Source organism: Sminthopsis crassicaudata, chromosome 2 (assembly GCF_048593235.1).
Source record: "Sminthopsis crassicaudata isolate SCR6 chromosome 2, ASM4859323v1, whole genome shotgun sequence".
Lineage (NCBI taxonomy): Eukaryota > Metazoa > Chordata > Mammalia > Dasyuromorphia > Dasyuridae > Sminthopsis > Sminthopsis crassicaudata.
This window is the reverse complement of record NC_133618.1, coordinates 215,558,063-215,585,224: the sequence shown is the minus strand read 5'-3', so window position 1 is coordinate 215,585,224 and position 27,162 is coordinate 215,558,063. Positions and strand designations below refer to the sequence as shown.

At 34.0% G+C, this 27,162-nt stretch overlaps 1 protein-coding gene across 8 annotated transcripts; it reads right to left on the bottom strand.

Moving 5' to 3' along the window:
- Window positions 1-1,922: 1,922 nt before the first annotated feature.
- Window positions 1,923-27,162, bottom strand: GPATCH11 (G-patch domain containing 11). 8 transcript variants are annotated; one of them, XM_074288195.1, is made up of 10 exons: window positions 27,029-27,162; window positions 22,854-22,947; window positions 17,492-17,718; window positions 14,326-14,367; window positions 13,323-13,443; window positions 13,088-13,178; window positions 12,303-12,425; window positions 10,795-10,876; window positions 6,481-6,569; window positions 1,923-3,540 (listed from the first exon to the last, which is right to left on the bottom strand). In XM_074288195.1, the coding sequence occupies exons 2-9, from the start codon at window positions 22,904-22,906 to the stop codon at window positions 6,514-6,516; spliced, it is 795 nt and encodes a 264-aa protein (XP_074144296.1). In that variant the 5' UTR covers window positions 22,907-22,947; window positions 27,029-27,162; the 3' UTR covers window positions 1,923-3,540; window positions 6,481-6,513. The 8 variants fall into 8 exon arrangements, with proteins under 8 accessions (XP_074144296.1, XP_074144293.1, XP_074144294.1 ...); XM_074288192.1 differs by having other exon boundaries at window positions 26,978-27,136; XM_074288193.1 differs by lacking the exon at window positions 1,923-3,540 and adding an exon at window positions 3,645-3,789 and having other exon boundaries at window positions 26,978-27,136.

Sequence of the window (27,162 nt, the reverse complement as noted above, 5' to 3'; positions counted from 1 at the left end):
TGTCCATCGGAGACAGAGCAGACCCTTGAAACGAAGGAGAAGGCCCAAGAAACATCGGGTGGTTCCGTTGCTGACTGTGCCCACCACTGAAAGAACCTGGCAGTTATGGCGTTTGATGACCCATGGAGATCAAAAACTGTTGGACTTGAAAATCCTCAGGAATCATTGGATTCTCTGAGACATCATAAGACTATTGTAGGACTGAAATCCTCAGGAATCATTGGATTCTCTGAGACATCATAAGACTATTGTAGGACTGAAAGTCCTCAGGAATCATTGGATTCTCTGAGGCATCATAAGACTATTGTAGGACTTGAAAATCCTCAGGAATCATTGGATTCTCTGAGGCATCATAAGACTGTTGCTGGACTTCAAAAACTTGTGGGGATCATTGGATTCCCTAACATATAAAAAGACTGATGTGGGATTTCAAAAACTTGTGGGAATCATTGGATTCCCTAACAGTGAAGCAATGGACAATAGATTGGTTTTGGACTATCTCTTGGTTGCTGAAGAAGGGGTATGTGTGTCTGGTGTTTACATACCCTCCTTCTAGGACTTCTGGAAATCTCTTACAATACCATGTTGATTTATATTGTTTGTTATACCACATCGAGTCTGTACTGACTGTGGGGAGAGTCACCACTAATAGCCTCTGCGTTATTGCTATGTGCTTGTGTAATAACTCCCATGCTGATGGGTTTGTGCATACTTGTCTCTAATAAGGCCCTTCAATCCAGAAACCTGCTAGCAAATCCCCACTTCTCTTTGGTGCTTTTCATCTCCCTTCCTGAGATGTCAGGGAGGGCGTGATTATCTCCTTTTTAGTGCTTTCATCTCCCCTCCTGAGAAGTCAGAGGGGTCGTGATCATCTCCTTTTTGGGGTTCTCATCTCCCTGAAAAGTCAGGGATGGCGCGACCTCCTGTGGTCTAAAACAAAAGAAAGCGTGAGATGTAAAGGGCTAGAACTGAGCAATGCACTTGGATAATGAAGCACGTGAGACTAATTGCCAATTGGACGGTTCCCTATTAACTTGTTTGAAGGTTGACCCTCCCCAGCTGTTCTGTGCTGACTTGATTGGTGGGACAAAGAGAGGGAAGTGACTTGTGTGGGAGGAGTAAGAGAAACTTGGGTGGTGGAACTCACGCTCACTTGCACTCGTGACCTGGCGTTGGAGGTGACGGTAAAGATCTAGAATAAAGACATTTAGTGGTCCTGACTCCTGCTGATTTCTGGAAAGATAGAGTTCCAGCAGAACCCCAGAAAGCAGAATACACTAATATAAGATAATAAGATTGCTTTGGTTACAAAGGTTATCTGTAGGGCAAGAATAGCTCTAGTGTGCCTGTTGAAGAAAAGGGTCCCTTATCTGCAGGATCCTTTGGGATGACCAAGCCTAGGATAAAACAGTTCAAGGAATGTTACCTCCCTTTATGTATGACAAGGTTGACAATGGTTAAGAGTTCACATCATTCCTAAGGGTTGTACCAGATCATTACCATTCTCTATTATTTTTGTATTATGTTTTGTAGTTGATCTCTCTGCATTCATTTTGTACATATTATGTATTATGCCTAAGCTGTATCCTTCATTAGAATATAAGCTCCATGAGGCCAAGGACAATTCCCATTTTTCTTTGTATCCTCAATGTTTGACACTGGCTGGCCCATATGTGTATAATTGTTGTTGAGTCATTGAATGCTGAATAACTTGATAGTAGAAAAATATGAATATGGTTGTAATTAAATTGTGGTACACTAATGTTCCATAATACTAAGTAGATTAAAATATTCAAATATAAGGAAAAAATGGAAAGATCTTTTATGAATTATTCCAAAGCAAAAAAAATGGGCAAAAATTTCAATTGTCTTGGAGAGTGAGTGAAAATGAAGAAAGGTCTTGATGGAGATTTAGAGAGACATTTTACACACTAAGGCTACTTTATTTGAATGCAAATACCTGTACAATAATCTCAATGGATTTTACAGATGTTTAATATTAATTTAAAAGATAAAATACACATATCTTGAGTATTTATGATGTCCCCAACACTTTTAAGACAATGGTTCTCAAATTGTGGCTCACAGAATCCTGGGGGGAGGGGTCACTGAAACCCTTTCAGATGATCTACAAATTCAAAATCAGATTTTATTTCTAATATGGTAAAGACCTGTAAATATAACCCTATTAAACAAAAACTCTTTTGACAGATTCTTAATCATTTTTAATATCATAAAGATATTGAGTACAAAAGTTTGAGAACCACTGATGTAACAAACTTGTAATTAATATGAATTATTAGACACAAATTCCTATCATTTAATGTTTTTGAGATCCAAGGACACCCAAGGTTATAAGTGGATAGGTTTCAGGGAGTCTGCACACGTGGAAAAGAAATTACATCTTTATTTCAGTACCTCTGACTTCCTTTCCTTTTGTAATCCTATGTGAAGGGATCCATATGATTCATTAGACTGCCAAAAGGGTCCATGACCCAAAAAAGGTTAATTACCTTTGTTCTAACAGTACATATGCCATCTTATTGAGGAGACAAAAGGCCATAGAAAACAAAGTGCATGACAGTATATAATTGTATTTGTGGGTGGCAGTCAACAAATATTAAGGGCCTATTTCCATGCTAGACGCTATGCTAAGTGATGAAGACACAAAGGCAAAAATCAGTCTAATGGAAGAGACAAGGGCAACTATTTATAGCTGAAAGCTGAAAGGTAACTTTGTATCTTTACCACTGGACTAATGACTCTGGAGAAGAATAAGGATAATGACTTTGCACAGACCACCCCTGCTTTACTGAAATCCAATTCACTCGCAAATCAAAATATTACTCTAGTGAGATCTTTAGTCCTTTTCAGGATATTTTGGGGTTTGGGTGCTCATTTTTTTCCTTCTCCATTTATTCTATGATTGTTTTTGGACTGGGAAAATTAACCCTTTTGTCTCCAGTAGTTTTCATTCATGATTTTTTGAACTACATAGCTTTTTGGTTTTGATAGGCTTTGATAAAACCCACTGAGATTCAAATGGAGCTACTTGACTATGCCTGTAACCACCAATCACTCTAGATCTTACTGATTGGGCAATAATGGGTCCAAGCCTTGCTTATTGTTTGTATTTTGATAGCTCAGAGCGAGTGTAAATAGCAATTGTATCTATACTAGCCAGAAACTGAGAATTTTCTCTATCCAAATTGATTCTTTTGGGAAATTATACAATCTTTCACCTCAATTCTAACCTAGCTTTTAATCACTAAATGGGTGTTGCTTCAGAAAAGGTGAGAAAGGCTTTAGCGTAAAAAGACCAGGATCTTACTGCATTTAGGACCATCACCAGTCATCCTGAGTTATATCTTGCCACTGGACTATGACTCTGGAGAAGTCAAGCTGATGACTTTGTACACCTCTGCCTCACAGAAATCCAAGTCATTTGCAAGTTAACACATACTCCTCCTGATGACATTGGTCCTCTTCAACGACTCAATATCCCATTATTCTCAGTCATGTTGATCAGTGGGGGAGGCTCTGTTGGTGAAAGAGACAACAATCTACAGTTTTTTGTACTACCTGCTTTTTGTCACATATTTGTACCTGCAAATTGTCATGTTCTTACTCTCTTTGGAAAGAAATGAGATGCAAGGGTTCCACTCTTTTATTGAGTATTATATTTGAAATGCCATCATGTTGTTAACTTGCCATACTTGTTATAAATTGAATTTTTTGTCCTGAGTTTGCCTTGTTAATCAGGGTGAAAGCCAAGATGAAGAATTTTTCCTTTCAATAATACAAACAAGAAATACAAAGGATAAATTTGGAGAAAAACAAGAGGGAAGACACTAGTATTAAAGGAGCTTTGGAAAGGTTTCTCTTAAGACTTTTTTGTTAAGACTTGAAGGAAACTGAATTGGTGAAAACTGATTTGAATGGTATGTTGGTATGTCCCCAGACCCTTAAGATGCCATGTATATCAAGGCTAATCAACCCAGAAAATGGGTATTCATTATCCTCTTGCTAGAAGGGTACTTTTGGGATTTAGTTTCCTATGTCCTTGCCCCTCATTTCTTATTTTGTATTAGGTAATTTACAAAATAAACTGATTTTTATTGGCCCTATAAGTAACAGGGCAGTCTCCCAATGTGTCATGTAGTCCTTGTCTAAAATTGTCAGTTTGAGCCTGAGGTGTTCTGAGCTTTCAAATGGGCTGTGAAAATCATTAGATGTATTTATTTTCACTACATGATTCCCTCTTTTGGGGAAAGGAGGAAGAATGGGGCCCACATATAGAAATTGTTCCTTATTATTTATATTTGTTCTTCTTGGGGCAAGTCACTTAAACATTAATTAATAAAACTTAATTTCTTAGTTTCTAATGATAGCACTTATTCTACAAGGTTGTTTTGGGATTTAAATAAGATAATTTACATAAAGCACTTTACAAACCTAGTTTGGCAAACCTTAAAGGTCTATATAAATGCAAGTAATAAAAATAACAGCTAATATTAAAAATTTAAAGGTGCTTTACAAATTTCCTATTTTATATGTTTATATATATGTGTGTATATATATACATACACATCAATATAAAATATAACTAATGTATTAAATATGTACAAAGGACAGAATAGGATAGTAGTACAAGTCAAAGGGAAAGATGTTTCTAGTTATTTCTTAAGTTTTACTAGTATTTGAAAAAACTGATGATAATAATACAAATAATAAAAATAATACAAAATACTTTGCAAATATTGTAGTATTTATTCTTACCACAAAGCTGGTAGATAGGTACTATGATCAATATTTTACAAGTGAGAAAACTGAAGTGGAAGTTAAGTGACTAATTAACTTGCCCAAGATTATTAAGTAATTAAGTCATCTAAGACTGGATTTCAATTTAGGTCTTTCCAATTCTAAGTCCAATAATATCATATACTGTACCACCTAACTCATGATGTAAATATAAAATACATACTAAACAAATAAAATTCAAAATTTTCCTTATGCCTATTTAGATTCAATAAAACATGAAAAATTAAAAAATGTGACATTCATTTTATCTTCTTTGGTACAGGAAGATTGCGTGTGTGTGTGTGTGTGTGTGTGTGTGTGTGTGTGTGTGTGTGTAAGCTGTAGAAAAGAACATTTTGCTAATTGCTGTTACAATTTAGGTTAGGAAAAGTAAAGAGTGAGAAGGAAGAAAATGAAGCTAAGGCAATAAAAACAATCTTCCCAAGAGTTTTTTTGAGTGATAGTGAAGAAACTTGACTGATAATTCACTTGGATCAGATAATCTGGATAAGGGAATTCTGGATTGATTTGAAGGGTATGTGATCAATTGGGATATCAAGCCAAGTGGGGAACTATGGCAGCACTATCCTATTCAGTTCTAAAACCAAAAACAGCACCTGCAGTTAGACAGAAGAATTACAATGTCACAGGTCAATAAACCCATCTTATCTTTCTTCATTAAAGGAATAAAAAAAATCTAAATTTTAATTAAAAGAACACTTAAATAAATAAGGATATGAGAGGCTAGGTTTGAGAGTAGCTATTTTGAAAATAACAAAGATTTTGTATGACCACAAGTTAACAGGGTGACAATATGATATGGCTACCGAGAACGCTAATGCGATTTTTGCAAGCATTTGTAGAAACACAGTCTTCATAGGAAATAAAACTACCATTTTCTTCCATATTTGTTGGACCATAACTGGATTATTTCATTGTTTTTGACAGTGTCTTTTGGTATGGGCATAAACAAACTCTATATTTCAAGGAAGATAAAAAATTCTGAAAATTACATTAAAATGAGTCACTGAAAGACACTACATTATTTAGGTTGGAAGAGAGAAGACTAAAGGGAGATAAAACAGCTCCCTTCAAGTATCTGAAGTCCAGTTACATAGAAAAAGGGGTAGATTAACATGTTGATCCAGAGTACAGACCAACAGAAGAAAATTACAAGGAAGTAGCTATGGTATAATAAAAAGCAAAGCTATACAGCAATAATGAGTTGTCATTATAAATATTCAAATTCAATGACACCTTGTTGTTATAGAAGGATTCCTATAAGAAACAAGATGTTGTAGACAAGGTGATGTTTAAGGTTCTTTCCAATTTTCCAAGGTCTGATTGAAAACCTCCAAACAATGAAAAAAGTCAAAATTCTATCAATATTATCTCAATTACCTTTGCCTAAATTCAGAGCTAAGAACTAAAATTTTTCATAACTTTGATATAACAGAGTGCTTGATAACCCACAATTACAATATGCTTATAAAATCTAACCATTCTTTTCCATGGCATTTTTTTTTTAAACTTTTAAACAGTATCTTACTATTTTCACAAACTGATGAATGACTCTTGCAGGAAAAATATAGCTTTATAGTCTGGTGTTCTGAATTGCCCTGATCAATAAATGTGAAATTTAAAATGTTCAATCATACAAAGTATTAAAGAAACACTGACATTTTCTAGGTCCCCTTTTAATAGGAAATTTTTTTAGTCATGATCTGCAGAGGTTGGTCCAGGGCAGTTCAAAGATAAATCTTCCTCATCTGTAATTAGAGAAGGAAAAAATGTTTTAATTATTTATGACTATAACTTGCCTTATAAAAAGATTGCAGTAGTCAGATGTATATATCAAATAAAGAAAATGAAGATTTAAGAAAAAGGAACAAAAAACTAACTTAAAAGAACAAGAAGATATTGAACATCTAAAATTAGTTATTGTAGCAGAATACCACAATTAACTCTTAGATCCTGTCCCCACTCCAATTTTCTCTGGTAGTCTCCATTGTCATCTTCTCATTCTAATTTTTAATCTCTTTATACTTACTGGTTCAGAAACATACCCTTATCTTTCCCATTACTTAAAAATCTTCTACCATCCTCTCTAGATAATATACTATATCTTGGTTTTCTTTTAAGAAAAACATCTAATGAAGTGTCTATTCTTCCTTTCACTTTATTTTTAAATCCCTACAATCTGGCTTCTGACTTCATCATTCAACAGAAACCACCCTCCTCAAAGTTCCTTCCTCTCAATCCTCTTCCTTTTTGACCTTTCTATAATAGCATTTGGCTGTGTTGATTCTGGATGTTCTCTCCTCCCCTCCCTAAGTATTAATTATACTGCTCTTTCCTACCTGATTATGCCTTCTTGGTCTCCTTTGCTGGATTGCCATTGTCATTCTCATTATTCATAGCTGTCTTCAAAGGTTCTGTCCTGGGCTCTCTTCTCTTATTCCTCTAAGATTACTTTATGACTTCATTTGCTCCCATGGATTCAACAAACATTTCTGTATAATTGATTCTCAAATCTACACTCATTCTTAGTCTCTCTCCTGAGCTTCCTCAATAGCCTTCAAGATGCCTCAAACTAAATGCCCTCTACACACCTCAAATGCAAATCCAAAACAGAATTTCCCAGCTTTCCACCTCAATCTTCCTCTGTTCCATATTACTAGTCACCAAGACTTGTTAAGTATAATGTCATCTTTTGACTCTTTACTTTATTCACCCATTTACTCTTTTGCTAAACCTTGCAGTTTTTACTTTCACAATCTCTCTTATATATGTACTCTATTCTTCATTCGCATAGCCACCACCCTTGTTCAGACCCTCATCATCTCTCACCTGGATTATTACAATAACCTTTTAATTTATCTGTCTCATATCTCTCCTCACTCCAATCTATCCTCCACTCAGTTACCAAAGTGATTTTCCTAAAAGATAGTTCTGATTATAACACCTCTCTGTTCAATGAGCTCCAGAGGCTTCTTTTACCTTTAGGATCAAAGAGCAAGTCCTCTGTTTGGCATTTATAACCTATCACTGCTGCCTTTCTAGTCTTCTTACATTTTACTCCCCTTCACTTATAAAATGTTCCAGGCAATTTCGTATACTTACTCTATCTCGTCCCTATGCTTTTTCAATGAACCTTCCTTGTGCCTGGAATGTTTTCCCATTTTATTTCCTATTTTTGGTCTCCCTGATTTCCTTAAATGCCTTTTCCTATGAGATTATCTTCTCTCAACTCTATACATAATTCATATAGATCTACTTATTTTTGTATTTGTTATAGCTAATAAAATGTGAATTCAGTGAAAGCGTGGACTGTTTTTGTTTTGTTCCCCAATGTTTAGCAAAGTTCCTGGAACATAGAGAGTGCTTAATAAATCCTTGTTTGCTGACCAAAGCAAAAAAAAGAAAGCTGGTAGGTTATGTAGTGGAAAAAGCACTAGATTTGGAGTAATGAGGCCTAGATTCAAGCTCTGGTTCTTCTAATAGTTGTATTACATTGATCATTATGTAATAAAAGAAAGCATTTCAAAATTTTTAGGGAAATAGAAACATTTTTTGACTGTATTCTGATGGGAATTTGTGTGATTTTTCAAGGGACACCAGGATAATCTATTGGGCAAGTCTTCAAATAAAGCTTTGCAAAAGAAAGATTTTTCTTTTCTTTTTTTAGCTAAGGCAATTGGGTTTAAGTGATTTGCACAGCTAGGAAGTGTTAAGTGTGAGACTAGATTTGAACTCAGGTCCTCCTGACTTCAGGGCTGGTGCTCTATCCACTGCCCACTAAGCTGCCCCCAAATTTTTCAAATAGCTATTTCTTACATAGCTACTTTGTAAGAATGGAGAACATAATATTAAGTTTTGATATAGTTTAAGGTATTTTTTTGGAGGATGTAAGATAACACAGTCTAGTTTCATAGTTTTCTGAAAGTATCTCATAACAGGGTCTTTTTCTTTTTTCTTTGTCTTCCTTGGAACATAGTCCTAGAAATAGAGGCCATTTGTCATATACTTCCTCTTCTCTTTTTCTCATCTCCCATTACTCATGTGCCTTCTGCACTCTCTCCTCTTTTACCTCAGTCTCACATGATAAAATGGCTTTACTCCTTCCAAGGCAACTCTAAATGTGCCTTGCACTTCTAACTTAAACCCTAACCTTATACCTGTTCAAAATCCCATGCCTTCCTTTCTCCTCCAACAGATTATCCCCCTCTGTTATCCCCATTTTTTCATTCATTTTCAATCTTTTTCTCTCGATTCAATCAATCCCTACTGTCTTAAAAATATGTCCATGTTCTTCCTATCCTCACCTCAACCTTCCATGCTTTTTTCAAGTGATCAAATATCCCCATATTTGGGGCTCTGGACACAAGTCTATACTATTGTTTTCTTTCAGGCACTCTTGTGCTGCTGTTCTGAGCCAGAGGTTAAGTCTAAGTTTAGTTTTGAGCATTCTCTTTCTTCAGGCCATGTTTAGGATGAGGCCATGATTAGTTCTGTGAATCCCTAAGCTACTGGCTTAGCATGGAGCTCTAATCACTGAATCCATGAAACTAGTCTATCCTTGTTGCACAATTACTGTCCTGGTTACTTATGTATAAGCTGAATTTGGGCTAGAAAGATGACCCTTTTAGTTTCTCCTTTGATTTCACAATCACTTTTCTGTCTGGTGTCCTTCTTATATTGTTGGTAGAACCGTTGGGCAGTGGCAACTGGGGGAATGTGAAGCTGGACCATACTACTGTCTTCTACTGTGCCATTTTGGTTTCCTCAGGCATCTTAAAAAATTATAAAACACATGTGTGATTGTTGTCATCTGTCATCTTTCCATACAATCTTGACCTAATGATGTACATACTCTTACTTAAAGATTGGTGCCTTGCTGTTTGTTATATTTTGTTTTCTTTCCCTTTTTGATCTGATTTTTCTTGTGCAGCATGATAATTGTGGAAATATATACAGAAGAATTATAAGTTTAACATATATTGGATTACTTGCTATCTAGGGGAAGAGGTGGGGGGAATGGAGGGAAAAAATTGGAACACAAGATTTTTCTATGAAATTATCTATGCATATGTTTTAAAAATAAGCTTTACTAAAAAAAGATATGTGCCTACGTAACTAAATATCATTATCTTCAGGTTTGCTGGAATTTTTATCTACCTTATTGGGTAATCCTAAATGAATCTCAAACTTCATTCAGTTAATGAATTAAATTAAAATTAAAACAAATAATTGTTTAAAGATGAAGTTGGCAGATGCAGCTTTGTTAAATATAACCACCATTTCATGATGAGGAAAATTTTTTTCCCCAATTGTCACAGTTTGGGGAAATACTAAATGTTTAGTGTAAAATATCTTGTGTTTTTCACATATTTGTAACATTAGAAAGTATCTTAAAACATGAAAAAGATCAAAACTTTTTTAGATTCCTAAAACTATTTCTTTTGGAATTATTTAGTTATTTCAGTTGTGTCCAACTCTTTGTAACCCCATTTGTAGCTTTCGTGGCAAAATTTTCTTGGGAGTGGTTTGCCATTTCCTTCTCTAGCTCATTTTCCAGATGAGAAAAATGAGGCAAGCAGGATTAAGTTACATGCCCAAGGCTACACAACTAGTAAATGTTTGAGGCCAGCTCTGAACCCATGAAGAGGAGTTTTCTTAACTTCAGGCCCAGTACTCTATGCACTGCACTACCTAGCTGCCCCTCTTTTAGAAGAGATGAATACGAAATTTCCCTTTGAATATAGTTATCTGGAAGTTATCTATTTGAAATAGATCATTAAGTACTTCTAGTCTTTCCTATTTAATTATGAGTTGAATCAATGGTTGAATTGAGAAATGAATATAAACTCAGTGAAGTGTGTCTTTAAAAACCAAAATAAATGAGAATATTTTAGAGTATTAAAGGCAAAAATTACACTTATACTTTGAACATGTATATGTACATGTGCAATATGTATAACAGGATTGTAATACCTTCATAAGTTGTTCCACACCAAATACAATACTGATGTTCTTCTCTTAAATATCTTGTCAGAATTTCTAATTTTTCTAATACCTAAAAGATGAAAAAAAGCACTTCATGTAGCAAATAACTTATTCATTGGTACTCATTTAATTATACACAGCCAACTAACACATTACTCTATATGATTTCTTTCAATGACCTGTTAGTTGGTTAAGATTTGGCAGTAATAATTTAATTTCTTATGTAATCTTAATTAATTTATCTTGATGTAACATTGGTCAAAATGCATAATTCTTTAATTGCTTCATAATATGAAAAAACCTGTCCTAAAAAAACTGCTATTAAGGAGCTAGAATTGAATAAATTCATTATGACCAAACTAAATAGAACCAGCTCAAGGAATTAGCTTAAACAAGTAAGTATGTGTGCAAAAATGTTTGTGACAGCCCTCTTTGTAGTGGCAAGAAACTGGAAACTGAGTGGATGCCCATCAGTTGGAGACTGGCTTAATAAATTATGGTATATGGATGTTATGGAATACTATTGTTCTGTAAGAAATGACCAGCAGGGGGATTTCAGAGAGACTTACATGAACTGATGCTAAGTGAAATGAGCAGAACCAGGAGATCATTATATATGGTAATAACAAGACAATACGATGATCAATTCTAATGGACATGGCTCTCTTTAACAAAGAGAGTTTTCAAAACAGTTCCACTTGTTCAGTGATGAAGAGAGCCATCTATACCTAGAGAGAGAACTGTGGGAACAGAGTGTGGAACCCAACATAGCATTTTCACTCTGTTGTTATTTGCTTGCATTTTGTTTTCTTTCTCAGTTTTTTTTTTCCTTCCTTCTTGATCTGATTTTTCTTGTGCAGCAAGCTAACTGTATAAATATGTATACATAAATTGGATTTAACATGTATTTCCAACATATTTAACATGTATTGGACTACCTGGCAGCTAGGAAAGAGAGTGGGAGGAGAAAATTTGGAACAAAAGATCAATATTGGGAAAATTACCCATGCATATGCTTCGCAAATTAATTAATTTAAAAATCCCAAGTATGTATGAAGGTGAAAATATTTTCTCTAAACTCCAATTTATCTCCTTCATGGAGAAAATCATTTTTCAAAAAAGGCTTTTTAAAACTAGTCATGTAAAGCAGTACACCTTGAAAATAAGATAATTTCTTTTCTTTATACAGATATTGATTCCAAGGATAAATATCTTTTTTTTTTTTTTTTAATAAATTTGGAATAAGTATAACCATGATTGAATTACAATCTCACCATTTATTAGCTATATAGTCTTTAGTAGGTTACTTAACTACTCTGTAGCTTAGAATCTGCCTCTGTAAAATGGACATAATCCATGGACTATGGACCTCACAAAGAAGAGAGTCAAATAAATAACATATGTAATTTACAAGCTGCAGAAAGCTATGAAAAAGTCAAATGTTCCTTTTATAATTTGAATTATATACGAAAATATAATTCAGGATCAAAACTTACACTTAATTCTTCACAACCATATTCATCATCTTCCTGTTCTTTCTCTCCTTTTTCTTCTTCATCTTCCTGTTCATCTTTTTCTGGCATGAACCAATACCATGACTCCCTGGGAACTTGAATATCCTTAAAACAAGTATTAATTGAGCTATGGTATATGACAGGCATCACTGAGTTCATTAACAAAAGTATATTAATTTTACCAATTACTTCCATATAACTTGAGGAACTCTTATAATTATACTACTTCAAGGTAACTCATTTTAAAAAAAACTTATTTTAATAATAAAAAATTATTATTTTTAAGATAACTCATTTTTACTCTATTGATGTTAAAGGATTGAGATAGGATCCTAAGTTCAGAGTTTAATATAAAATTTAATCACGATAGTCAATTTGACTGAAAAAGATTTAATATGTAATTTGAATATGGTAAAGAAATGGTGTTGATTAAAAGACAACTTAACATATGTAGTCAAAGGGGTTAGCCATCTTCTTTGAATTCAATTATAAGTAAAAAACAGAACAAAGCAAAACAAAAACCCTTTGCACTAAAACTGTGTTAAACACAATTTAATGTAATGGTAATTCCAAATGTACTTAAGAGGTTTAGAAGTGTCTCAAGTCATCATCAGTAACTAACACTGATCTATGGATATTTAGTAGGGCTATTTAACAGAAAGTTCTGATTGAGATGTTAGACAAATTTTAATATTTTTCATATTTAATATTTTGTGAATTCTTTTTGGCAATTATAAATCAGTTTACATGTTAAAACAGAAGCTTACCTTTTGTGTGTCTAATTGATGGCAGGCTCTCTGACTTCTTTTAAGATCACTTTCTAACTTAAGTTCTTCTTTTTTACTTTTGAGTCGCAATCTGATTAAAAGAAATTGTACTTTATCATATTTGTACCAGTTCAAATGCCAAGATACCAATTATTAATGCCATGAAAATTTTCTTGGTAGATAAAGAGGAGTTAAGATTTTAAAAGAAGGAAAATTAAAACGATAAAAGTTTTACCGAAACTGATCTGCAGCTTTTTCTTCAGTTTGCTTTCTCAAATGAATTTTTCTTCGGTAATTTTCCAATTCTTCCTCAGCTTTCCGTTTTATTAATGTCTCATGACCAATGCCACTTCTTCCTATGCAAATTAAGAATTATGATGAGAGAGATTATTTTTCTCATGTTTATTTTTTATTTTTTCCTGAGGCTGGGGTTAAGTGACTTGCCCAGGGTCACACAGCTAGGAAGTGTTAAGTGTCTGAGACCAGTTTTTAAACTCAGGTCCTCCTAAATTCAAGGCTGGTGCTCTATCCACTGTGCCACCTAGCTGCCCCTTTATTTATTTATTATGTTTATTAACATATTATACTTTAAACCTGTAGAAGTAATAAGAATGTAGATAAAAATTTCAATCATCTAAAGAGAATTTGAAAAAAGTTTCATGGGAGAAAATATACATTTGTTTAGATTCAAAACTCCTGAAAACAAGTTGTACCTCAAATAAGTAAAATAAGACTTACAGTAATACTACTCAAACTATGAAATCATGAATTTAAGAGAATTTTTTTTGAAAATATGGTGAAAACTTTCATGCTTGCATCCAAAATAAATAGAATAAATGTTGTTAAACCAACATATGAACTAATAGTGTATGGTCCATATATTATAAAAAATATCCAATGCTGAAATCTGTCTTTATGAATTTCTTCACAGAATCTGAATAACTAAAATATACATGTTATTCAAGTAGTTTTTAAAAGAATTTTTAAGAATCAGTTTTCATGATTTAGAAACTAATCTGATTTTAGCTAAAATTTATTTTCAACTTGAGATTTTATAGGCTTCCTACTGGCATTTACTTTTCATTTGTCTAGAAAAAGGTCAGTTTCCAGAATTATCAGGAAAAAGTGACATTATCATTATAAGGAAATCACTTGTGAGAGAGGAAAAACCCCAAAATATGGCTAATATCTGTATTTGAAATTAAAATAACAATTATTTCAGAAACAATTACACATACCTGTTTTGATGTTTAGAGGAATGGGTTCAACAATGCCACTACCTAAAAAAAAGGAGGAAAAATTAACATTTTAGAAAATTTCTTTACAAACCACATACTAAACAGTAAAGTATAAAGAGATTGAAAGAGTTTGGAAAGGAAGAGCAAGTCGAACATACTGAATTAAAAAGATTGATGATAAATGAATTTCTGCCTGTTTTAAAAAGGATTCTGATCATGTTAGATGAAAGTAGGAATATTCTAATTTCGAATTAAAGGTAATTAAGGAGTTAGATAATTCTAAACTAAGAAAATATAAGACACCTGTCATTAATAAATTAAGCCTTGGTTAGTAGTTCATAGTGATGAACACTGAACAGAGATAGTCCATCAGCAATCTACCCGTAGCTGTGAGCCCTAGGATTTAATGAATAGTTACAAATAACTTAGAATTTTGCTTCAAACAAGGCAAGGGAAATTTTGCAATGACTTAAAGAAAGTGTACTATATTTGTGTTTCTGTCAATACCAAGTTATAGAATCACAGAGCAGAAAGGTATCTCAAAGGCCAACCAGTATAATCCACATATAAATAGGAATCTTCTGAAATGATTATATTAAGGATGAAATGGTATGGGTACTAGTAATTCAAAAAAAGATCAGTGAGACTGGGATTAACCTTCTTTAATATTAATCTTTTTAGGTTAAAAATGATATGTATGGAAGATAGAAGAACAGGCAGGTATGTAACTAAAGCTAAATATAATAATAGTATAGTTTTGTAAGAAGTGTCAGAAGCTCAATAAAGTTTAGAATGACCTCAGAATGACAATAAATACAAAGAGTTATAAAAAAAGAATTACAAAAAATATGTTTTTCTTTTTTAATTTTGAAGTTATATTTGAAGCAAGATAATGATCAAAGAAAGGATAGGGCCACTATTCTGACTAGATAGATTAATAACTTAACAATGAAAACAAAATTAAACCTGCAACACTGTTTTTGCATCTGCTCTCTCTTCTAAACAAAATGATCTCTAGATTAAGAGGTACATATTATGGATAACTCACTTAACCTGTCTGCTTCAGTTTCTTCATCTTTAAAATGGGAAATTATTCCATTAATAGCACCAGGGTACTTGTGAAGATAATATGATGAAGTTATTATAAAGTGTTGACAATACAACAGGCACTATTATTGTTATAGAACTAATTATTATTATGGAAGCTTTTAAAAGTTCTTAATAGATTAGATTGATAGGCTAAACCAAGGAGAAAAAAGTTTAGGAGGAATAATTATAAAGTTGTATATATGGATACAAATAAATCAAACTAAACAAGTATAAGAGCGAGGAGATGTAGTCTATCAACAATTTTTTCCCCCCTTTGGAAAAAAAAATCTAGGACTTTGAGTGTAGCAGTTTTATATGTCTTTTAAAAAAGATAATATCCTAAACTGCACTCAGATTCATATGGAGTCAACATTCCCATCATGCTCTGCCTTGATTACACTATATCAGGAATAAAATGTTCAGTTTCGGATACCACATTTTAGGACAGATAAGCTGGAAAGCATTGGAAAGCTAATCATCGTGTAAGGAGCATAAGAAACTATATAACATGCAAACACATGGGACTTTTAGCCCAGAAAAAGTAAAGACCCCATTGGGGGAATATTAAAAGTATTTGAAAGTTATAATATAGAAGTGAAATTAAGCTTGCCTATTATGGCCCAAAAAGAAAAACTAGGTACAATGCAAAACAAATCAAGGGAAAGGAAAAAAAAAATATATATTTATATATATATTTTTTTTTTTTTTGCTGAGGCAATTAGGGTTAAGTGACTTGTCCAGGGTCACACAGCTAGGAAGTATTAAGTGTCTGAGGCCAAATTGAACTCAGATTCTACTGACTTTAGGGCTGTACCAACTAGCTGCCCTGAAAAAAAATATAGATTTTTATTTTAATAGTTCTTATTTACCAGATATATGCATGGATAATTTTACAACATTGACAATTGCCAAACCTTTTGTTCTAATTTTTCCCCTCCTCCGCCTCCCCCCCCGCCCCCAGATGGCAGGTTGACCAATACATGTTAAATACGGTAAAGTAAATTTAAATACAATATATGTATACATGTCCAAACAGTTGTTTTGCTGTATGAAAATATTTCTTAATACATACAACTGACCAAAGTAGAATGAGTGTGTGGCAGTTGGGTCTCTCCTCACTAAAAGTCTTAAGCAGAGGGCAGGATAATAACTTGTCTGTAGGGTTAGAGAAAGGATGGTTGCTAAGGGACAGCTTAAACTAAATGAGTTCCTATGGATTCTTAAGAGTCTGTGATACTGTCCAATATATATTGCCTTAGCATAAATGACCATCAAAATGAAATTTTGAATATTAGTACCCCAAAATCCATCATCTTTTTGGCCATCTCAGTGGGATTGATTTTGTTCTGCTCTGACATCCTAAAGAATTTTAAAAATTGTTGTGAGACAATTGGATGTGTTAGAATGTAAGCTCCTTGAGTAAAAGGGCTGCCTCTTGCATCTATATTCCCATCACTTAGCACAGTGTTTTGCATAGACCAAGACGTTTTAATTCACTGCTTGACATATTCAATATTTTAAACATTAATTTCTATTTGTTCATTCTACATCTCAAACAATGGCCTTTCAAATGCAAAAGGAAAATGAAGAATTATTATCAACTAGCTAGTTGGTCATGCAGCTGCCAAAACTGCAGAAAAGAATAATATATAATCTTGTCTTCAACCTGATGTCATTCCTTTATCCCTTGGTTATTAGTATCTCTCCTTCACAACTATTTCACAGCTTTTATTCACATCCCTAATTAATTCCCTTTCCTTTCCAAGTGTTGCTAACTGTTGAATGAATTTAAGAATGAAAAGATTGTGGATTATCCTTTGCTCTAAGTGAAATGTAAGATGGGGGGGAGGGAGTGTTGGTTTAGAATTAATAAAATGCATGATTGAAATAAGTTTGTACAGAGAGGGGATACTGGAATAGATAAGTGACTTCTGAGTTTGCTTCCAGTTTTGATCCCATGACCTCTTTGGTCTTCAGTTTCTTCTCAAATATTTAAAATAGTTATTATTCAAAAAAATTTCAATTTTCAATTAACATTTCACTTAGAATATGATTTAATTTTCATAAGGTAACTTACCACTCTTGCCAAGAGCCTGTCCACTTTTATACCCCATCTTTTGAAGCAAAGCAAATCCCTTATTTTCACTACCCAAAGCACTCTTCAAAACATTATCACGTCTTTCTTTTTCCTCTTCTTTTAAGCTCTTTTGTCTGTTTTTTAGATTGGCTTCCCGATGCTTTTCTTCTTTTTGATGAGCCTCTCTGATTCTCCTCAACATGGGTAATCCAGGTCTGATGTCTTCTCTAAACAACATTATAATAATACAGACAGTCCGTGCCTTTCGACACTTAATGTTACATGGATTTGATGATTTATTTCTCATTAATTTTATCAATTCATTTTATTATTTCCATTAATAGCACCAATATATCAGAAATAATTAAAATTTAAAAAAAAGAAAAAAACAACATAAAACATACATGAAAACACATAGTTTAGTTTCCAGTAATGTCTGGCATTCTAAAAAAATTTCATGTGTATTATTTTGAGGTAAATATAAGTATTATCTTTATAGGGAGGATATAAATTTAAAGTCTCATGGGAAATTAATTTATCCAACTAAATCAATTACTGTCAAGAAATCATATGCAATATATTGGATTTAACATATTTAACATATATTTCTACTATGTTTAACATATATTGGACTACCTGCCATCCAGGAAAAGGTGTGAGGGAAAGGGAGGAAATTGGAACACAGGGTTTTGCAAGGGCTAATGTTGAAGAATTATTCAACACATGTTTTGAAGAATAAAAAGTTTTAATTAAAAAAAGTAAAATAAAAAGAAGTCATATGTAAGAAATAGAGAAGGAGGCCTGAAATATTATTGAATCTGTGACAATGAAAAGGAAAGAGATTTTTTAAAGAAAAAATGAACAGCAATTGGTGACAGATAAGATATAATTAAATTGCTATTAATATTATTGGAAATGAGAATAGAAAAACAAAAAGAATAAAAATGACATCAAATTTCTAAGCCTCCAGGGTGCCTGGGGAAAAGGATATCATTGACAATGAAAGGGAAACTGAAATAAGGGGGAATAAGTTTTGTTTCAGATTAAGTATGATGTCCAACAAAAGGACTCAGTAGGAAATGTTAGTAGGTAACTGAAAATTGGGGTTGAAACTTGGAGCAAAGGACAGAAGTAGAGCTAGACATTTGAAAGTATCTCTTGTTTTTCTTTTAGTTGAAGGGAAGGAGTGTAGCTAGACATGAGTTTGATGTAAAAACAAATGGATTCAGTAAAATTTACTTAATCTCCTCCTCCACTCAAAACTGTTATCTTTTTTGTGTCCTTGTCTAGTGAATTTTGTTCAGTTCTGGGCTCCATGTTTTAGGAAGGACATCAACTAGATAACACCTGAGGTCCATCTAGTAGCAAATCAAGGAAATATGAAATGTGTGAAGGAAGGGTTATCATTAAATTTATCATGAGGCAGGGAGATTAAACTTTTTTGGTTCCAAAAGATTTATGGATGAAAATTGTAGAAAGGTGGGATTTCTGATGAAAATTACAAAAATAAGTACATGAAAACAACAACTATATGACTATGGGCAAATTCACTTAACCTTGATTGCCTCCAGATTTAAAAAAGAAAAAAACAAAAAACACCCAAAACTTCCCCCCCCCCAAAAAAAAACTTCTTTAGAATTAGAGCTGCCCAAAATACTATAAGCAGCCAGAAAAAATTATTCAAATATTGTGGAACAACAAATAGGATCACACAGAATTTAGCAGCTTCTATTTTAAAGGAGTAGGGATTGAAATATAATATTTTGAAATGCAAATGAGCTAGGATTATAAACAAGAATAATCTATACAACAAAACTGAAGAATTCTTCAGAGGGGAAATGGATATTTAATGACATTTCTGATGAAAAGACCACAGCAGAATAGAAAATGTGACATTCAAATGGCAAGACTCAAGAGAAGTTTTAAAAAATAAACATGAAAAAGAAACATTAAAGGATTCAATAAAGTTAAATTGTTTACATTCTCATATGGGAAGATGATGTATATAATTCCTAAGAGTTATAGCATTACTAAAGCAAATAGTCTTCATAAGCAATGGACATGGGTGTGAATTGATTATGCTGGAATGATCTAAAAAAAACAAGAAAAGAGAAAGAGTGATGCACTGGGAGAAGGGAAAGGGAAAGTTATTTCACAAAAGAGAGGTGCACAAGAAAAAGTCCTTAGTGTAGAAGTGAATGTAAGAGAAGGTGACAGGGAACACTTGAACCTCATTCTCATAAGAACTGTTTCACAGAAGGAAAAAATTATATACTTATAAACACAATCAGTTGACAAAAATCTATTTTACCTAATATGGAAGTAGGAGGGGAAGAGGATAGGACAAAGGGCAATTGTTGTAATAAAAAGAAAGCCAGGTTACATGAGGTAGTAGTCAGAAACAAAACAGAGTTTTGAGGAGGGATTAAAAAGAGAGAAAAATAAATAGAAGAAAAGAGAAAGGAAATTCATAATCAGTAATAATACTGTGAAGATGAATGGGATGAACTCACCAACAAAACAGAAATTGATAGAAGAATGGATTAGAAATCAGAACCAAATTATAAATTCTTAAAAGAGACACATTTGATTCCACAAAGATGCCTAGAGTTAAAATAAGGAGATGGAGCAGAATTTATTAAGCAAAAGTAAAAAAGGCAGGGATAGCAATCATAATCTTGGACAAAGCAAAAACAAAGCCAGATAAAATTAAAAGAGAGAATCAGAGATGCTACCTTTTAAAAATTTTTATATTTCCCCCATTATGTTAAAATTATTTACATTTATTTATAATTATATATCTACAATATTTACAATGTAAAAATTATATATTATATTTTTTAAAAAAAGTTTTGAGTTCCAAATTCTATCACTCCTTTTCCTCTTCTTCCTCCCTGACATGGCAAACAATCCAATCAATAAGTTATATATGTGCAATCATGTAATACATTTCCATATAGTCATTCTGGTTTGGTTGTTTTTTGTGTTTTTTAGCTGAGGCAATTGGGGTTAAGTGACTTGCCTACGGTCACACAGCTAGGAAGTGTAAGTATCTGAGGCCAGAGTTGAACTCAGATCCTCCTGACTTCAGGGCCAGTGCTCTAACCACTAAGCCACTTAGCTGCCCCCTTATTAGTCATTCTGTACAAGAAAATCCAACCCCCCTCCAAAAAAAAAAAGGAGGAATGAAAGAGATAAACAGTATGCTTCAATCAGTATTCAGACAATATCAGGAAAACTACATTTTGATCAAAGATAACATAGAAAATAAATATCAAAAATTTTGAAACCCATTTCCCCTGATAACTGTTTCATTTCAATAAATGTTGAAAAGAATATAAGAAAACTGGGACACTAATAATTTTGTTGGTGGAATCATAAACTGATCCAACCACTCTGGAGAGCAATTTGGAATTATGTCCAAAGAGCAATCATACTGTCCTGATGATTCAGCAATACCACTACTGGGTTTGTGTGTCTCCCCCAAAAATCCTTTTTTAAAAAGGAAAAAAAACTTATTTATATAAAAATATGTATAATAACTTTTTTGCTGTGACAAAGAATTGGAAATTGAGGGGATGCCCTTCAATTAGGGAATATTTGAACAAGCTATGGTATATGAATGTAATGGAATATTATTGTGCTATAAAAATTCATTAGCTAATAAATTTCAGAAAAACTGGAAAGACTTACATGAATTGATACAAAGCAAAGGAAAAAGAATCAAGAGAACATCGTATACAACAATAACATTGTACAATAATTTAACTATGAATGACTTAGCTCTTTTCAGCAATACAATGATCCAAGATTCCAAAGGATCTATAATGAAAAGTGCTATCTACATCGAAAATACTGATGAAGTCTGAATTCAGATCAAAATATATTTTCACTTTATTTTTTCATGCTTTTTATTTTTTGATATGGTTTTTTCTTTCACAATTGACTAATATGACAACATGTCTTAGATTGTACCTATATAATTTATTAAATTGCTTATCCTCTTAGGAAAGGCAGAAGGAAGAAAATTTGCAACTCAAAATTCCTTCAAAATGAATGAAAAGACATCTTTACAAGTAATTGGGGAAAAAAAAAAGATTTCATTTCTCAAATATATAGGAAATGAGTTAGATTTATAAAGCCATTCCCCCACTGACAAATGGTCAAGGAATATGAATAGGCAGATATCTATAAGTTATATGAAAAAAAAAAAAAAAAAGGCACTGAATTACTATTAATTAGTGAGATACAAATTAAAACAATTCTGAGGTACCATGTCATACCTATCAGAAATGACAAATAATGAAAGGGATGTAGTAAAATAGATGTATAAACTACTAGTGCAGCAGTGAACTGAACTAACCATTTTGGAGAACAATTTTGAATTTTCTCCAATGGGCTATAAAAATGTGCATACTCTTTGATCCACCAGTATGACAGAGAACAAAGAAAAAGGAAAAGGACCTTTATGTACCCAAATAACTTTTTTTGTAGTGGCAAAGTATAGGAAATTGAGAAGACACTCTTCATCTGAGGAATGGTTGAACAGATTGTGATATATGACTATGATGGAATATTGTTGTGTTATAAGAAATAATGACAGAAACATCATCAGAAAAACCTGAGAAGATCTATATGAATTGATACAAATTGAAGTGAGCAGAACCAGATCATTGTATACAGTAACAGCAATATTAGTATGATGATTGACTCTGATACTCTGATCAATGCAATGATCCAAGGCAATTTGGAAGAACTTGTGATGAAAACTATTCACCAATAGAAAGAACTGTTCAAGTCTGAGTGCAAATTGAAGTGTAATTTTCTCACCTTATTTCTCTTGATTTTTTGTTGACATGGCTAATATGCAAATATGTTCTGAATGATTTTGCACATATGATGGGTTTATTTCCTGCTTTCTCAGTGTGTGGGGAGAGGGTGGAAGGGAGAGAATTTGGAACTCAAAATTTTAAAAAATGTAAAATAAATAACTTTTTTTAAAAAGAAGAAAAAATTAAAGAGTTGATGCAAAGATGAATGAATAGCCTTGGAAGATTTTCAAGCAAAGAATAGATTACCACTTGCAAAAGTGTTTCAGAGGATCTTACTAATTCTGACACTGTAAGATAGTGATAAGAATTTGAATTAGTTTTCTTAAATCCTGGGGAAAATTATTTCCCTTTCTTTGGGTCTCAACTACTACTATAAATTAATAGTATGAGATTGAGTGAATTCTAAACAAACTTCTAGATTGAAATCTTCTAATATTATAGTTTTTCTTTTTGGTTTCCTTTTCCTTTTCATGTTAATCATCCATTATTGTCACACATAACACGAATAGAAAAGGTACATATTTACTTACTTCACATTAATGAAGGAATCAGACATATAGTCGTCTTCTTCTTCTTCTGCCATGTTCACCTTTAGCTCTGAACTTTCTTAAATGGTAACTTTAACTACAAAACAGAGTTAAATAAAGGTGTAATTATTATCCAATTCTTTTTTCAGAAACTAAAAACAAAAAACAAACTATACTAAGTTAACAAGAAAAATTTGGGCCCTTTGAATATTGATGATATTGTCAATTTCACAGTGTTAATGTTTTTCAAAATTATTCTCCAGTGATAGAAATCACCTCAAAACATGAATTTAAAAAGGTATATTCTCATTTCTGATTTGAATTTACATTAAAACATGAGAAATGATTAAAAAAAAAAAGAATAAAGTTGGTTCATGGTAACTTTTGAAAAATGGCTAAAAAACTCAACAATTTTGTAAATCACTGTTATGAATCCAATTTTTAAAAAAATCATTTATTGAGGATCTACTATGTCTGAAGACAGTATGCTAAGCATAGGAGATCAAAATGAAAATACAAAATATTAGTCAAAACTAGAATCATGAATCACATTTACTTCCCATTAGTAGTTTCTAAAGATCCAATAAAATTCTTTAACGCTTTTTCACAGTAAAGATGTGCTCTAGTCTGTGCCCTAGTCTAAAAAGCTCTCCTTTTAAGGAATAAATTTTGTCATTCTAAGGAGGAACTACTTTCTAAGGTCAGCCTAGCCATGTTTGGAAAGGCTCATTATTAGGGTAGCAACAAGAAGACAGACATTATTTTTCCAATTATAGCAACTCTTTAGAATCATCTCCTAAATTACAGAGTGACTTTGATCTACACTGCTGGAGGGAGTATACAACACTAATCAATTCACAGATTGTTGAAATAATTACAAATATACTATGAAAGGGAAGGGAATCACTCACTGGCTCCTTATGAAATCTTCCATTTATCTTTTCTCTAGCCATATTAATCTATTTATCCCCTTAAAAGCCATTCTATCTTCTACTTTCATTCATGTGGTTCTCTCATTTTGGAGTATTTTCTTCAGTTTTCTGTTAATCAATGTCTTGTCCTTACTTGAAAAACATTCCTTTTCTATCCTGTCTCAGAAGATGAGGAATCCCTATTCTTTACTATGATTAATTCCTGCACTTTTTCTTCCTGTTTCTTACAGGACCATTCTCCAAGTAATCATCACTACTTTGTCTCCTTGTCTCATCATGCCTCCTTCTCTCCTTAATCTTTCCCTTTGATTAATATATCTGCCTTGAAAAATGTTCAGGTCTTCCTAATCTTAAAAATTATTTTCTTTATCACTTCAATCCATCCTATATTTAATACTTCTACTATTTCATTATTCATTCAATTTCTTGCAAACTAGCTTCTATTCATTAATCAACCAAAAATGACAAGTACTTACTATGTACCAGTGACATAATTCTTCTTGACATCTCTACAGTTTTTGATACTACCCCTCTATGAACTTTGGGAAGCATCATTCTTAATTCTTTCTCTCGGTTTTCTGATTTTTCTCTTTTGCTGACTCTTTTTCTTTTTTTCAATTCTCTAAGAGTCCATCTTTGCTCTGAGCTCTCTTCCTTGGAAATCATTTTCATGATTTTAACAATAATATCTAAATGTGATAAATAAATAAATCTAAACATGATTTCTTATTCCATAATTCCAACTTTGATTTTTGTTCTAAGCCTCAGATGGATATACATTAAATTACTTAGAGCATTTTTACCTATATTAACCACCAGCAACTTACATCAATGTTATCTAAAACTGAATTTTTCTTTCTCCTTAAACCCTTTCTGAGATCACCATTCACTCAAGTCATACTTAGAACTATAGTTTTTATCTTTCATTTTCTTCTGTTTTTGATGTGCCTCTGAGATTTGTCATTTATATCCCTTACTCTCCTATCTTCCTCAAAGATTAAGAGGAAAGTACTTTGTAAATGCATATCTACAAAGATGTGTTATGATTATTACCATAACTATTACTGTCCAAATTTGGGTTATCTTTCTTACCTGGATAGACTATAATAATCTTAACTAGTTTTCTAAAATCCATTTTCTTTCCATTAGTACCTCTTCATAACTAATGTTCTATAAATACAAATCTGACCAAGATAAGATTTCTCTGATCAAAATCCTTCAATGACTATTTACTACTTTGCTAGATAAAACTCTACACTGAGACTTAAGGTTTTCCAGAACCACATATCATTCTATCTTCTTAGTCTTAACTTTAATTACTTACCCCTACAGGTTAGGTTTTAGCCAATCTGGACTTTGCTGAGCCACTTCTCTGCCTCTGTTTATAATAAGCTGTTTTTTAATAATTGGAGTATCTTTCAGTCTCTGCCTGACAAAATCCTTTCTATCCTTGAAGGCCCAGTTCAAATCAATGTCCTATTTTTTTGCCTCTTAAATACTGCTTTCTCCATGAAATCTTCTTTGACCCCTACTATCAGTAAAGCTGATGCCATACAGATCTTGAGAAATGCCTGGTTTATACTCCCCTATGTACTTTTTGTATCATTTTGTAAAATAGTTATTTGTATGTGAATCTCTGAGACTGTAGCAAGCTCTAAAAGGGTGAAGCCTCTGATCTAACTTTTGTATCTCCCCTAACACCTAACACAAAGTTCTGCACAGAATAACTATAACCGTTTCCTGAATATAGATTGAATATTAAAGACATCCTCGATAGAGGGATAACACTAGTTTCATTTTACCTAAAATTAGAAAACTAGGGAAAATTAAAAAGAAAAGGTACCATACCATACTCAGAAGCTGACAAGTAAACGGAGTCAGGGTCCCACTCATTAGCCCCCCCTCTCCCACTTCACAAACCCCACCATCACTCCCCTCCTCTGTCCTTCCTCTTCTAATCATCCTTGCCCTCTCCTCTCCTTTCTTTCCTACATCTTATCTGGATCCTCACCTTCCTTTCACTTTTGTACCCCTCCCTCCCTTCTCCCTCACCCCTAATCCTTCTCCCTCTCATTCCTGATCTCCTCTTCCCTTCTCCCTTGTCCCCTGTTTTCCCCCCTCCATCATCCCCCATTACCCTAGCCTTCCCTTCCTTTCTCTATTAGTCTCCCCTCCCTGGCCCTTCTTCCTCGTGATTTTGCTGTTCCCCTTCCCTCTTCTCTGGCTCTCTTCTTTTCTCCTTGCTCTTTCCCCAGAAGCCCTTCTCTCCCTCTCCTTTCTCCCGGGTCCCTCCCCTTTCTTTCCCTTTTCCTTAAATATCTTGTTCCCCCTCTTCTCCTCTTCTCCCTGCCCCCCTGATCCCTCTTCTCTCATTTCCTTCTCTTTTGCCTTATTTCTCCCTCCTTCTAACCCTCCTTGACTTCCCTCTCTTCTTCCTTCTTCCCAGTCCGCTTCACTCTCTTTCTCTTCTTCCCTTCTCCCTGTGCCTCTTGTCCCTCTCTCTTCTCCCAGATTACCTCCTCCCTCTTCTCTCCCTTTCTCTCTTAGCCCTCTCCTCCCTCCCTTCCCCCTTCCTTCTCCCTCATCTCCCCTTCCCCTGTCCCTCTTCTCTTCTCTTTTACCTGGCCCCCTCGTAGCCTCTCTGTCCCTCCCCTCCCCCTTGTCTCCTTTACAGTCTCCCCTCCCCTTCTCTTTCATTCTCTCCATTTTCCCCTCCTCCCCTTTGTCCCCTTTCCCTTTTTCCCTTCTTTCTCGGCCATCTCTCTCCTTCCTTTCTTCCTCCTCTCTTTTTTCCCCTTCCCTTTTCCCTTGTTTCCCCTTCCCCTCTCCTTCGTCTCCCTTCTTCTCTCGGTCTCCCAGAACCCGCTCCTCCCTTTCCCTTCTCCCCGTTCCCTTGCTTGCTCCTCTGCCCTTCCCTTCGTCCCTTTCCTTCTCCTCTTCCTTCCTTTCCCCTGCTCTTTTCCCTCGTCTTCCTTCCTGTTTCCCCTCTTCTCTCTTCTCCCCTAATTTTCTCCCCGTCCCCTTGGCCCCTCCCTTCCCCTTCCAGTCCCCCTCAATCGCCGTCATCGCTCCTTTAGGGATCTCTTCCACTCTTTCCATCCCGTCCCCTCCCCCGTGCTCCTCCTCCTCTTCCTCTTTCTCCTATTCTTCCTCCTCCTCCTTCCTTTCCTCCTCCTTCTCCTCGTTCCCTCTTACTCTTCCGGCCAGCTCGCGCCCCCTTAGGCTCCGAGTTCTCCACACACTGACCGGTGGGGCGCGTGCCCACTCGGCGCTCAGTCCCGCGAGGTTCCTTCCAGGAGACGGGTCGCGCTCTGGGACATCGCAGCGACTCCGACCCAGCCTCACTGTGCGCCTGCGCGGCGTTTGTCAGCGGCCCCTAC

Excerpts from the sequence above, each read along its gene's own strand:
- GPATCH11 (XM_074288195.1), bottom strand. The coding sequence starts at position 22,906 with ATGGCAGAAGAAGAAGAAGACGACTATATGTCTGATTCCTTCATTAAT. Across the intron at positions 10,877-12,302 it reads ATGGTTGTGAAGAATTAAGT|GTATTAGAAAAATTAGAAAT; the intron begins GTAAGTTTTGAT and ends TTCATCTTTTAG. Across the intron at positions 6,570-10,794 it reads GTGTGGAACAACTTATGAAG|ATGAGGAAGATTTATCTTTG; the intron begins GTATTACAATCC and ends CTCTAATTACAG.